At 40.1% G+C, this 13937-nt stretch overlaps 3 protein-coding genes and 1 non-coding gene across 11 annotated transcripts; 1 reads left to right on the forward strand and 3 right to left on the reverse strand.

The window, feature by feature from the left end:
* Positions 1–1670: 1670 nt before the first annotated feature.
* Positions 1671–5194, reverse strand: LOC116213384 (ubiquinone biosynthesis protein COQ4 homolog, mitochondrial-like). 2 transcript variants are annotated; one of them, XM_031548280.1, is made up of 3 exons: positions 4830–5194; positions 2843–3027; positions 1671–2399 (listed from the first exon to the last, which is right to left on the reverse strand). In XM_031548280.1, exons 2-3 carry the CDS (start codon positions 3023–3025, stop codon positions 1905–1907), a joined length of 678 nt encoding a protein of 225 aa, XP_031404140.1. In that variant the 5' UTR covers positions 3026–3027; positions 4830–5194; the 3' UTR covers positions 1671–1904. The 2 variants fall into 2 exon arrangements, with proteins under 2 accessions (XP_031404140.1, XP_031404138.1); XM_031548278.1 differs by having other exon boundaries at positions 2843–3034; positions 4830–5191.
* An 820-nt stretch (positions 5195–6014) lies between these two features.
* On the forward strand, positions 6015–9703 carry LOC116213383 (putative RNA polymerase II subunit B1 CTD phosphatase RPAP2 homolog). Of its 7 annotated transcripts, XR_004158084.1 has the most exons (8): positions 6015–6768; positions 7127–7765; positions 7872–8065; positions 8153–8194; positions 8301–8416; positions 8547–8723; positions 9002–9136; positions 9402–9703. XR_004158084.1 is itself a non-coding variant. In XM_031548275.1 (7 exons), exons 1-6 carry the CDS (start codon positions 6177–6179, stop codon positions 8695–8697), a joined length of 1734 nt encoding a protein of 577 aa, XP_031404135.1. In that variant the 5' UTR covers positions 6015–6176; the 3' UTR covers positions 8698–8723; positions 9002–9703. The 7 variants fall into 7 exon arrangements, 6 of the variants coding, with proteins under 6 accessions (XP_031404135.1, XP_031404136.1, XP_031404137.1 ...); XM_031548275.1 differs by having other exon boundaries at positions 9002–9703; XM_031548276.1 differs by having other exon boundaries at positions 6016–6768; positions 8565–8723; positions 9002–9703.
* A 564-nt stretch (positions 9704–10267) lies between these two features.
* LOC116213385 (protein NIM1-INTERACTING 1) lies at positions 10268–10876 on the reverse strand. Its single transcript, XM_031548281.1, has one exon. It carries the CDS (start codon positions 10821–10823, stop codon positions 10479–10481), a length of 345 nt encoding a protein of 114 aa, XP_031404141.1. The 5' UTR covers positions 10824–10876; the 3' UTR covers positions 10268–10478.
* A 2894-nt stretch (positions 10877–13770) lies between these two features.
* Positions 13771–13844, reverse strand: TRNAI-AAU. Its single transcript has one exon. It is a non-coding gene; the product is annotated as a tRNA-Ile (tRNA).
* Between the last annotated feature and the right edge of the window lie 93 nt (positions 13845–13937).

Below are 13937 nucleotides of genomic sequence, written 5' to 3' on the forward strand. Positions count from 1 at the left end.
GAAAATATGAATAAAAATTTATTAATTTATATGAAATTTGGATACCACCACTTATCAACTGGAACTTTTAAGTGGAAATAAGTATGAGTCTGTATAATCTATGAAAATTCAATAGATACTGTACCCATAGATGCTTCTTGAGTTGCGATAGCACAAATCATCCCAAGCCGACTATACTGTTCTCTTCTTGTCCTGAAAGTGTGTGCCCGACGCCGCCCTCTCGTCTCCTCCGACAAATTTACCTATATATATATATATATATATAGATGTGTGTGTGTATATATACATATACACGCACAACATAGACAAGAGCTCTCCCTTGTGTATCTTCCATAGCTTTTGGTACCAGAAACAGGAAGCCTGGGGCCTATCTAATGTCAATCTGACCCAATTCAAGTAAGAAGCCCAGTCCTACCAACCAAATATCGTATCATATTATGATTCAGTTCAGTCTAGGCCCACTAGAGATTTAAAGTTTACAAATATCAGTGTTTGTGTTTATCAATTATCATTGTTTCGTGAAGTCACATGATTGTAAAATATTATACTAATTAATTGAAAGAATATATACGTATATTCTATTGTAAATTATTATTAAGAGCAATAAATAACCTAATATATCTATACTACTACCAAAGAAAAGAAAAAAAAATTGTCCAACATTCAATTATGGAAAATATCTATTGCAGACAATTTAAAAAGATTTAGAGACGTTATATCAAAGCAAAACCGAACATAAATCAATCTTTTTTTTATATTTTTAATCACTCAATTCCTTTTTTTTTCTCCTTTCTTTTCTTTCTTCTTTGCCAAAATTCAAGTGGGGGTGGAAATTTTTCGGGCAGCCGATAGCAAGAAAACAAGCCCGGCACGAATACTTGTGTTTTGTCATTATCAGGCCAGCTCAATAAGGCCCGCAAAGTTATCCGATCAGCACGGTGCGGTGACCCGCAAATTTTTATTGTGCTATTTGGGTCATATAGTATTATCATGTCTCATTGGCTCGATAAGTCGTCGTGACATCGAGCCATCGTTTCAACATGTTTCATTTTCTTGTCATGCTTATGGACCATCCCACGAGGCCCACTAAACATTTCGTGCCGTGCCAAGCCAGTCTTTTACTGTTCGAAAATTTTTCATGTCATGCAACCTGATCGGTGGCATACTAATGTTATTCTATCGGGCTAGTCCTTTGTTAAATAACCTCGAAAACAACCTGAGTTGCCATCCCTAAAACTAAGAAATCAACCACCTTTCCCACACAAAAATATATTAAATGAGACTAACACGTATTCTATAGTTTATAACTACATTCAGAGTCTATCACATAATTAGGTGGAGTTCACGATACCTGTTTCTTTCGCACTTTTTATCGATATTTGATTGGAACTTGCACATACTACATTGGTATGTTAGTCTCATAATTCAATTATGAGATATTAATTATGGACCATCCCACGAAAACATGGCCAGTATATAATTGACGAGGACATTTCTTTTATTACATGTAACTTCTGCATATGAATATGCAGAGTATTCTCTCAAATGTGATCATTAAAACGAGTTGAAGGCATTTTTCCAAGTATGAGTAAGATTTATAATATATATATATTTTTTAAGCACATTTTCTTCTCAATCGTGCATGGTCAGGATATTCCTAATTTCAGAAATGGAAGAACATTTTGCCGCTATATTCAACATTTTGTTTTGAAACAATAATGAGTTTATTAAAATCTAAAACATCGTATATCAATTATCACCTTATAAAATTAAATACTTTTGGCAATAACAATAAAATAAGACAACAGATCAATGCCACCGTCTAATGTACAGCACATCTGTTCCGAGGACACTGCGAACAAAGGTCCTTAGACTGGAGCGAGGTAGATCAATCGGACGTCATTTTACTTAGGAATGTTAGGAGCAGGAACTATACCCCATCTCCTCCTGACATCATCGAGATCCTCGTGAAAGTGCTGCTCATAATACACGCACATGAGATCAGTGCACCGAACGCCTGCTTGAACTGCCCAGGGAAAGTAGTGTTTGAAGAACACCATCCTCTGCTTCTCATTAAACCGAGCCGTGCCTCCCACGACGGAGAGAAGACACATGGGGAGGTACATCTGCTCAAACTCGACGACCTTGAGGGCTGACTCGCCGAGCAAGTTCGTGGGAAGGCCAAAGAGGGTGTGCCAAAAGTCGTGGATCTCGCGGGCCCTCATGGCCACGTAGGCCAGCTCGTCCGTCTCCATGAATCGGACCGGTAGCCTGTCATCAGGGGAGAAGTTCCGAGATCCCATGAAACGAGCATACGCAGCTCCGAAGGTATTCTCTGGTAGGTCCCATGCGTGTCCCACCTTAGAAGATATTACCCGTGGCCTTTCTAGCAGAACTGCCTGCTTAGGAGGTGCCATACAGAATATAATTAGCTCAGTAAGAGAAAAGGTATATACATACAGAATAAAAAGGAAAACAAACTCAAGACTATATGATATACTCGATATTTCAACTTTTAGCATCATAGGGAAGAGGACGTCTAGAACAACCAAAGAATATGACCAACAGCTGCTCGAAGAGCACACATGTTACATGCCCGGCAAAGTCTATTTACCGAAATTGATTCTAACAAGTAGTCAAGCAGCAACACCCATAACAGACCGATGAAAAGCCCCTATGCCTTGACTCTAGCATAAACAAATCAACCGTCTTTTAAACATAATGAATAGTTTAGAAATAGCTTCCCTATTCGAAAATAAAACCACCCAGTTTGCATCTATTGCATATACTAAGCAATGAAGATGAAATTTAAAGGAGTAACAGGTACTGTAACAAGTCTTACTCGGCCTTCAGGACTGTTCTTCATCCTCTCAAGCACTCTTTCAAAAGCAGGTTTTCCTGTTGTCTCTCCAAGAGCAGCTATAAGATCCGCCCTCCGTGGATCGAGCAAAGCACCCACCGCCGACCCGACAGCAACGGCTGTCTGCTGCCACCTGTTCAGGTGGACCCGAGCTCCTCCTATCATAGCTATTAACTGAGGTTAAGAAAACAGATAACACAACTCAGACTTAACCACAGCTTTTTTCTTTGGATGGAGACTTTCGTTTATCAGAGAAAAGTATGTACACGGTACATCTCAGCTTATCCAGAAAAACAAGAGCATTAGTAAAGAATACACAGCAATATGACTATAATCCTAATTCACTGGCTGCCAATGACGAATTCTTCTTGTGGTCCAGCTTTGGCAGGGATAAGACTTGAAGCAAAGATGCCAGGAACTGGGGTGTGATCTTCTTCTAAAAGACTCTCGTGTATCTCTTTCTTCATGCATGATAAATGTAACCGGACCAAAGCAACTTGAGGATAATCACATCTAATTTCTCTCCTTCAGTGACATTACCTGAGAAAATTCTGAGCTCCAACAGCTGATTCTCCAATATACTCCAACTCTACCATGAGAACTGACCAAAATTGCTTGTGTAACCGAGCATTCAAAAAACAGATAGTCTCGTGTTTCATCAGTAACAGGAACTCAAGTGAACCCCCCCAGCTAAGCAGGCCTAATCTCACCTTTAAGCCTGTCCAAAATTGTCATCCAGCAGACTTAGCAGCATGCGGAATATTTCCTGAGACCCACAGCACTTTACACCAGGGAATGTTGCTTCTTTTGGCTCGGAAAGCATCCCAAGCTGATGGAGAAGTACAGTTCCCAAACTTGCTAACACTCCATATAACAGCACCTTCATGGTGCCGAGTCACTTGCTTAATAAGATCCTGAACCTCTCCAGCTTGTGCATCTGCTATACTAGGCGAAGACCACTGCCCATTTCTTAGCACAAGAGCTACCTTGTCATTCTTCGGTATTGTTGGAAAGCAGTCCATTCCCCTCGTGCCATAATCACTTAAAAGGCCAAATGGAAGCCAAGGTTCCAACCAGAAGAACACATTATCCCTAGTTCCAATTCTATAACTTATTCAAGGCTTCACAAACTTCCACAACTGCAAAACTTTTCTCCAGCTCTAAGAGCTGTCATTAGGGACCTTAGAGTCCAAAAACATCTCTTATGTACCTATAGCTTGTGCACTAGGCTGTCTGCAGAATGACAACATATTATACAAATCATGCAAAGTCGATATGTGACCTGGATTTGCATAACCGCAAAACAAGACTTAATTGTCAGGATCACTGTTTGGTTCATGTGATTCTAACAACTAAGCCGTGTTTTGCAGTTATGCACATCCAACAGTGACTCTAATATGCACTATTAGCCTGTGCACACACATTGAATACCCAAACCGACACATTAGCATCGACAATTGCGAGCGTAGAGCTCATTCCAAGCAAATCATTTACTACCAAAGACATCTAAAAACTTGCATTACAGCCTAGAAGCACATCAGCTACAAGAGCATCATGGGCCCACAATTCCACTACATGACAATATCTCGGAACCATGGCCTAGACATACAAACCGAAACGGCAGCAACCCAAAACTGAAATGCCCCCCAACAGCAAAATTTCGGTTGTGTTGTGGAATTCCTTGCTTCCTCAGCATTTCAAACTGAGTGGGAAATAAAAGAATTGTTCTTGTAGCAGTTCAAATTGTTCAAGCAACCTCTTAAGAGAAGCTAAACTGCTGATCCTCTCAAATCCTTCACCAAAATTCAAACTTAAAGCTGCCACTTGGGTTTCTGCGGAATCAGCATAAAATCCATGGAAGCCGCCATTGCATCATCCTCAATTCATCAAGAATAGCTCCCACATCGTAGAATAGAAATCGTAAATAGAGCTGAGTATGGGCTCGAAATTGGCAAGAACAGGGACATACCGGATTCGAGGAATGGAGGACACGAAGTAGGTGGAGAGGGCGGCGTCAAGTGTAGGCGGAATGAAGGGGACGGCCGGCGGAGATAATGGTGGCAGCAGAAGGAGGTGGAAAGGACAGCGACCAGAAGAGAGAGAACGCAGTGGATGGCAATTGACCGAGAGGGAGAGCACCCTGTCACCGGTGGCCGTCGACTCTCCGGAGAACCTTGCCAGAGAAGGAAGTTCCAGTTGATACCTCAGATGATCGACCGATGGACGGCAGCAAAGAGGAGGGAGGATGACGAGAACATTAGTCTGTGAGGGAGGGGTGGAAGAGCAAAACTCTTGACTAGAGACCCTATTTTGTGAAATTAATTTCCTTGGGGTCTGGTTTGCGAGGCCCTATTTTATCTTTTATAATTTAACGTTTCACAATATAATTTGCCTTATTATTTATCAAGATAAAAGTATTTGTACTATGTGCCTCGTCGAGGAGGGTGGTGGTCACTGGCGAGCTCTTGGTGACCACCAATTAGAATTTGAATATTTTGATTAACTTTTGTAATAATTTAAAACTTTAGAAGTAAAAGTAATAAAAATAAAAATCAAAGAATGCATGTCGGTTTTGAAGAGATGGTTGTCACCGACGAGACTACTAACATCACCCACGATTTAGAATCTATAACACAGTTACACAATCACAATAATATGTGAATTCTAATTAATTTTTATAATAATTTCAAAATATTTAAATAAATAATCAATAACAAATAAATAAAGATATATAAGTCGTGAAAACCAATCTCGAGAGCTCATCAATGGCTACTTAGGGCCTTTTCCTTTTTTCTTTTTCTTTTTTTATTTTTTTTCTGGATAGAAGGCTACACAGGGCTCGTTGGGGCCACCACCTCCTCGTAGGTATGTAATTTCTCTATCTTTATTTATTCTATTGAAATAATTATTATAAAAGTGAATATTTTGCATAATGTTGAAATGGTGTCTTTCAATCTAACCAAAATGTTTAAATTTTTCTAAGAATGGAGCTAAAAGCCATTTCGGAGAACCTCAAAGGACGAAAGTGTAATCTAACTAAAAAAATTACACAAGCAACTTTCACAAAGTTCTGGGATGCAAAGTGGTATGTTAAAAAAATTTAGGGAGCAAAATATAAATCTACCCTGAAATTGAACACCGACTCGGCGACTTCCCCCTCCGGCGAGTATAGGCAGCAGCGAAGAGAGTCTGTCCTCAGTTTCCGCTGGTTTCGCCGTTTCTGCAAAACCCTAGCGCGCCACTGTTCTCTGCAACGAAGAAGAAGAAAGAGGAGAGAAAATTTGAATTTGATTGATAATCGCAGAGACCCATTTCAATGGCGAACAAAGCCGAAGCATCAGTGTCCGTGAAGGACGCTGTGTACAGGCTCCAGAACATTCTGCTCGATGGCATCACCGCCGAGGCTCAGCTATTCGCCGCCGGCTCGATCATGTCTCGCGGCGACTACGAGGACGTCGTCACCGAGAGGTCGATCACGAACCTCTGCGGGTACCCCCTCTGCCCCAATCCGCTGCCCTCGGATCGCCCCCAGAAGGGGCGATACCGGATTTCGCTGAAGGAGCACAAGGTCTACGATCTTCATGAGACCTACATGTACTGCTCGTCGGGGTGCGTGGTCAACAGCAGGACGTTCGCGGGGACCCTGCAGGACGAGAGGTGCTCGGTGCTGAACCCGGCGAAGCTCGACGAGGTCTTGAGGCTGTTTGATGGGTCCAGTTTGGGGCGGAAGGAGGAGGAGGATGATGGGGATTTCGGGCTTTCGAAGCTGAAGATTCAAGAGAAGGAGGAGGTTAAGAGCGGGGAGGTGACTACGGAACAGTGGGCAGGTCCTTCAAATGCGATCGAGGGTTACGTACCTCAGAAAGAGCGTAAGCCTGCACCACGCCGGTCGAAAGCTCAGAAAGAAGGTAAATACGAGTTTTGAGTTTGTAGGCATTGCATTACCTTGGTCTAAAATGCTTCTTTGATTACCCTATTAAAGTCCCATAGCTAACACAGCCTGAAATTGAATTGGGAGTGAAATCGAAGTTGGGTTTTAGTTCAGTGTAATGGAAGTTTTGGTCAATGGAACTGAGAAAACTGACTAGAATTTCAGAAATCAGAACGAATACGAAACTCGTGCACATAGGCAGAAATGGAGGCATTTAGGAGTGGAGTGGCTGTCTTTTCATACAGAGAGCAGAGGGTAGTGTGATTTTCGCGTGTGGTAAATGTACTTACCAAGCACTTATGTGTTCATCGGGTTTGCGGATTTATCTTATGCAGGACCTAAGCCTAGCAAAGCAAAGGTTGATAAAACCAATCTTATCATCAATGACTTCGACTTTGTGAATACTTGTATCACTCCAGATGAATACAGTGTCTCAAAATTACCACCGAGTTCGGTGGGGACAGCTTCCAGTTCGAAGTTAAATGAATCAAAGGAAGAGGGTAGTCAGGTGGACTCAAGGGATCAGTCTGCACAGAAACATAGAATTTCTAATGAAAAATCAGTCGAATTCAGAGAGAAGAGTAAGTGCATTTCCACAGCAGATGCTCCTTCGACTTCGAACGCTTGCCCACCCTGTTATGTTGAACCAATTGGTGAATTGGGTGATGATGTTGAAATTGTATATGGGAAACTGAGTTCAAATGGGCTTAAGTCTTCTCTCAAGTCTGTGGGTGCAAAGAAAGCTAATCGTTCTGTTACATGGGCTGATGAGAAAGAAACCAAGACGAGGAATAGAAATCTCAGCGATGTTAGAGAAATGGAAGATACTGAAGCTGGTCCTGTGATGTCAGACGATGAAGGCATTGAAGACGAGGGACATTTGTTGCAATTCTCATCAGCTGAAGCATGTGCTATGGCATTGAACCAGGCAGCAGAGGCTGTTGCCTCTGGCAAATCTGATGTGTTAGATGCTGGTATTCGATTCCATTCTAGCTTTTAATTCAGTTTTGATTTTCAATGCTTTGGATAACTGGATTTGTTTTAAATTTCTTATGGATGTGACCTTGAATGACTGCTCAGTATCGGATGCCGGTTTAATAATATTACCTCCTGCACATGATGAGGAGGAAGATGAGTCTGCAGAGGATCCTGAGACTGTGGAAGTGGATTTAGCTGCTGTGAAATGGCCGAGAAAACCCAACATTCCAACTTCTGATTTGTTTGATTCCGAAGATTCATGGTTTGATGCTCCACCAGAAGGATTTAGTTTGACAGTGAGTGTCGTTATTCATATATTTTATTTCAATTTCATCAGTGCATCTAGATTTTAGCTTGACTATTGGATGACCATTGTTTTTCAGTTATCGCCTTTCGCCAGTATGTGGGGTGCTCCTTTTTCATGGGTAACGTCATCTTCTTTAGCTTACATATATGGGCAAGATGAGAGTTTTCATGAGGAATACCTCTCAGTTAACGGAAGGGAGTACCCACAGAAGGTTGTGCTCGCAGATGGTCGCTCTTCTGAAATCAAGCAAACCCTTGCGGGCTGTCTTGCTCGGGCTTTGCCTGGACTGGTTGCTGATCTCAGGCTCCCTATACCAATATCCACTTTGGAGCAAGCACTGGTTAGTTTTGTGTGTGCCTTTTTCACAGTTGCTTTGATGTTTGTAATCTCGATTAATTTTCTTTTGACCCCAATTGTTTCAAGGTATAGTACTGCATGTATTTTCTCAGTTTTGATGACTGAAAAATCAGGAACTTGATATCTGATAGGGGCGCTTGTTGGATACCATGTCATTTGTCGATGCTCTCCCCTCATTCCGAGCTAAACAATGGCAAGTGGTTCTTCTTCTATTCGTTGATGCTCTCTCCGTTTCCCGTATTCCTGCACTTACTGCGCACATGACTAACAGGCGGGCCTTGCTTCACAAGGTAAGAGGGATTACACGGACCATATTTTGCTTTTCTACTTTCTTTGCTGCTTCAGTACACAGAATATGGAACATATTAACACCTTATGAACTTGCATGTGAATTGCTCGTTATATGATACTTCTATTTCTACATAGCAAGAAAATCTTTCCCCGTTTATTTCTTTCTTTGATAGTGCAAAGACTTTGGAAGTGGCTTGACATTTTATTCGTGGAATTCCTTGGCACTTCGTCGTCAGACCAATCAACTGACCACTGTATTTGTTCTCTGCATAAATAGGTTTTAAATGGTGCACAGATAGGTGTTGACGAGTATGAAATTATGAAGGATCTGCTCATTCCTCTGGGTAGGGTCCCTCGTTTCTCAGCACAGAGTGGGGCGTAGAGAGTGAGTCAGTGGTCAGCAAATTATCAGGTACCTGAAGCTGCTGCTTGAGATGTATGTTTGCATTATTCCAGTTGTCCAGGTATATTTCTTCCATAGATCTGCGGGAGGGTTCTTCCTGAACTGAAATGAAATCTTGATGAAGATGAAGATGTAGATGAAGATGAACCTTGATCTCAAGAAAACAAAAGGAAAAACAGTCAGAATGTGGTTGAGATGGAGGACTGACGGACCTGCATGTATAATTCCAGAATGTCGTTCTGCTATTTATCCTCTTAATGGCGTTTTTCCACAGATCAATTTCAGCCATCGATAGGCGGAGATCTGTCTCATGGGCATATATGTTTTCCAGTTGAAAGTTTCAAATGGTGTAAAGAAGACCGGGATTTTTGTGACTTGTTTATGCATTCATGAACAAGGTCTTCTGCAACAATAGAGGTCTCTTTTGGACTTGTCATGGTGATTGTGTTGGGTCCTCATTTGAGTGGCGTGTTGTATACGTGCTTGCTATTGAAACTCGGAGAATAATACGAACTGTGCTTGATGACAATTTAGAATTTATGGTAATTGGTGGCTGGTGCTGTCTTCTGATCGGAATCAGACATTACTACTGTTCATTATGTTGCAAAGTTTTATATGATATTGTTGGACTTGTGAAGAAAGTCTAACGTACGGGTTTAGAGACTCTGAACCCGATAAATCAAACATAGTTTGAGATAACGGAATTGAACCGATCCTAAAATGGTTAAGAGTGGAAAATTTCGACAGGTTTTGCCAGTGTTACATGATATGGATGATAGCAGGAACCTAACCTTCAATGATTGGAAAGGAAACAGGAACCAGCCAATTGGTATCTTGGGCTGCTGATGATCGGCCAAGTGAACGGATAGTCGAACCTGAGGTGCTACAGAGTTGTACTGTTTGCATCGCACCTTCATCTTCCTCAGAAGGCAGCAACTCCGACAGCTCGTTGGAGACTGCCCTTTATGCGTCATCCGTCTCTGAAGCCGGTTTTTCATTTCCTAGCTCTTCTTGATCATCTAACGAGCTATTCCGTACAAGTTATGGTAACTTCCCTTTAGTTTTCCCATACACGTGATGTTCTTTTGTGATTCATTTTTAGTTCCTCGTCGTGAAATCGGTCACAGAATGCCCGCAACATTGCAGTAAGCTTAAATCATCTTTCATATTAATAAGCTGAATACAAAGAAAACCGAACTGAATGGGTAAACAACATTAATTTGTGCAATCACCAATGCACGTTCTTGACAGATGATGGATTATCGAGTTTCATCGGGTCCTGCATTTCTTGTTCTTCAAACCCGAATGAAAAAATAATCTGGATTTCTGGAGTCTATTAGTACTCCACCTATCATAGAGACAGGTTTAGGTCGAATCCTCTGCTGTTAGTTCCTGTCTTGTCTTCCTCTTGATCTTTTCTGCTTTCCGAAGGGCCTTCTGGTTCGGCTGCTGCAGGAGCTTTAATGGACTTGGACTTGGACTTGTCATCATCGACGAAGTCTCCCGGTTCAAATGTCGGCTTCCAGACTAGGCCTGCCTTGCCTTCTTTGTTCTCCCTCTCAGGTTCGCTCGTTCCGCCTCGCAGACGATCCCGCATTTCTCGGGTACTTCTTATCAGAGCGAAGAACTTCTCCATCTTCTCTTCCTCGCTCTCCTCTTCATCCTCGACCTTCCGTTTCCTTCCATCTCCTTCCATATTTTCCTGGGAAACTCACAGGCAGCAGCAGGAGAGACTTTTGATATATAAGAGAGGGACATAGTTCGTTCACCAATGATTCATTGACCTCCATTAAATTAAATTAAATTAAATTAATCAGATCAAGTATTTACCTTTTGGGAGTAATTGATAATATTTTATTCGCTGAACACGAAATTTCGTTGAAAATCTCCAAGATTTTAATAATATGCACGTTTAAATTAATTAAAGTACATAGGTGACAGCCCCACAGACGCAGAGGTGGTTGGGGAAAATTAAAACACGTTTAATAGCATTAGAGCCCACATGTGATATACAAGTCACCTTCGCAGCAGCCTCTGCTGTACCTCGAAAGTACATGTTACGACCGATCGATGTTTACGTTCACATTTATGATCGAATATGTATTATGTAACTAACCATACAGCAGTTACATTGTACCGTCTAAAACCACACGTATCCTAATAGTTTCTTTTCATCGCATTATTCGGAGATGAAAAATAAAAAATTGACCATTTTATTTTATTTTATTTTTTGTTCTGTTATAATCGGGAAGGGGACAATAAAGCACAGCAAGATAAGATTCCCAATAACGAATGATTTCAGACGAGATTGCAGGGTCTGTACATGCACGAGCTTTGCGTGTTGTTCACAATTTGTTATATATAGGATTTTTTTCTTTTTTTAGCGTGCAATCTAATATACAAAAACTCAATGAATTATAGCTAATTTAAGTTGGAGAAAATCAGTCTATTAAGAAATAAAATTTTTTCAATTTTTTTTTATTTATAAGACTTAAATTTTCGGGACCTTATTGGAAGGGAGGAGATGCTAAATCATGTACATTAATCCAGCGAGTTTATATATTGGGTGAGTGATTTACTTTGATAATTGCTTTTTTTTTAGGTTACTAATAAAAACTCCAATTAAAAAAAAAAAGAGAGATCCAATATATCCTCTTCAAGATGAAAATAAAAAAGGGTAGTAGAAAAAAAAAACCGAATTGTTTCATTACACAAAATTAACATATGGATTCTTGTTACAGCTTATCCTGCCAAATGAAAATCATTCGATCGAGTCGCGGTGCCTGTGAATTCAGAGCTTCGGTTCTCCTAATATGAGTAAAGATTTTGAGATTGCATAAAAATTCCTTGGTCCATGTTTTTAAAATATGAATATTATCAAAGTCATCCGGAATAAATGGGTTGGTTTTTTGTTTTTGTTTTTTTCTTTGTTGGTCTGGAGTTGTATCCATACGAGCAGTAGGGGAATAAATTTAATAAAATTCCGATAGAAAATTAGAGCCGCTGAACATAGAGAATATTTTCTGAAATACACATGGAGTATATGTTTTACTTTTTCATGTTTTATATTTGCTTTATTATATTATTATGTATGTATCCTATATTAATCATCATTAATTAAAATATTAAAATGGATCAAATTTCACCAGCAAACGTATCACCGAAAATCGAATGACAACAGAAAACGTATCATGGGATTGCGTCCCGTATGAGCTATGCGATGAGGTCATTGAGATATATGGCCAAAAAATGAGGTCATTGAGATAATTAGAAAATATTAATTAATATTTATATAAGCGAAAAGACAAAGGAAAAACCAATATGGTCCATGAGAAGTAGTAACAAAACTGTGGCTGTTCAGTAGTTCGACCAATATATATATATATATATATATATAGTTATAAAGAAAATACATAAATCTAATAGAAGAAATTTAATAAAGGAGTACAGATAGACTCGCCACAAAAAAATGAACTTGAATTCTCTAATTTATCAAGCGAGAGTTTATATCGCTGCACCACTACACTCCATTTCTCTATGTACTTTACAATATAAACTCCACGCCAACAAATGGTTCGTGTTAGGGCTCTCCCGATACAATATTTATATAAACATACTTTCATATATAATTGCGTTATTAAGGTATAAAATTAAATTGAAGAATTACGTTCAAATTCACGAGAGAGAACCAAAAAAAGATGAAGAACTCAAAAAAAAAAAATTAAACACTTGCCTGGAAGAACGAAGTTACCTAAAAGAAAAAAAAAAGGACAGAAAAGAAAGCTTCATGAAGGGACCAAAATTTCAAATGGAACGACAATTTAAGGAACAGAAATTATTTTTTCCTAACGAAAATATCTTAAATGGTCCTCTCGTAATAATTTGGTGAAGAAAGCAAATGCAATATATTCAATTAGAACAAGTATGGCAATTACTCGAGTCAAGTAATTAACATTATTCTCCAGCTTTTTTTTTTTTTTTAAAGTTGGTATCTCCTCATAATGCATCGGGAGGCAGAATCATCAAAAAATTAGTGAAAAAAAATATATTGAAGTGGCACAAACTAAATTATCGTCAAGTTAGGGTTCTTCATGGGTCGTGCTGGGGCAGTTAAAATTCGGGGAACCGACCCAGTTTGGTGAAGGGTTATATTGAGACTTCTATATGGAGAGAGAAAAAAAATAAAAATGGCCAAAAGTTATCATCATCACCATCATCATCATCATCATCATCATCATCAGCAGCATCAAAATAGCTCATGTCATTCAAAAGTAGAAAATGAGTACAAATACATAATCCCATAAACACATTTTCACATACCAGCAAAACACGACACACATATGAAGCAAACCACCAGAATGATAAGACCCACAAGAACTAATAAAAGGCCACAGAGACAGTAATTAAAAGGACAACGATATACCGACGTATAACACGGTGCTATAGCTGAGGTTTGCGTATTTCCAGACATGAAGACCAGCAGAGGGAGATGACCACTACGCGGGACATACTCCTCAGCTCACCGACTGCAAAGAGACCGACCCAGCCACGAGACCATTAATTTAGGCCTTCCACCTATACAGAGAGGGAGAGGGAGACAGAGAGAGAGAGAGAGAGAGAGAGAGAGAGGCCAAAAAAAAAATTGGCCCATGCAGGTCTCGAACCTGCTACCTTCGCGTTATTAGCACGACGCTCTAACCAACTGAGCTAATAGGCCGTTGATGCTCCGACATGCATATTCCACGTAAAGTACCTACTTGGGCTGATCGTGGGCTATAAATCAACGAACTAGGAAAAATTATCAAAGAAA

The sequence above is a fragment of the Punica granatum genome, chromosome 7 (assembly GCF_007655135.1).
Source record: "Punica granatum isolate Tunisia-2019 chromosome 7, ASM765513v2, whole genome shotgun sequence".
NCBI lineage: Eukaryota > Viridiplantae > Streptophyta > Magnoliopsida > Myrtales > Lythraceae > Punica > Punica granatum.

Coding starts and splice junctions, on each gene's coding strand:
- LOC116213384 (XM_031548280.1), bottom strand. CDS start 3,025: ATGATAGGAGGAGCTCGGGTCCACCTGAACAGGTGGCAGCAGACAGCC. Junction 2,400..2,842: donor AGAACAGTCCTGAAGGCCGA/GTAAGACTTGTT, acceptor CCTCCTAAGCAG/GCAGTTCTGCTAGAAAGGCC.
- LOC116213383 (XM_031548271.1), top strand. CDS start 6,177: ATGGCGAACAAAGCCGAAGCATCAGTGTCCGTGAAGGACGCTGTGTAC. Junction 6,769..7,126: donor GTCGAAAGCTCAGAAAGAAG/GTAAATACGAGT, acceptor TATCTTATGCAG/GACCTAAGCCTAGCAAAGCA. Junction 8,066..8,152: donor CAGAAGGATTTAGTTTGACA/GTGAGTGTCGTT, acceptor ATTGTTTTTCAG/TTATCGCCTTTCGCCAGTAT.
- LOC116213385 (XM_031548281.1), bottom strand. CDS start 10,823: ATGGAAGGAGATGGAAGGAAACGGAAGGTCGAGGATGAAGAGGAGAGC.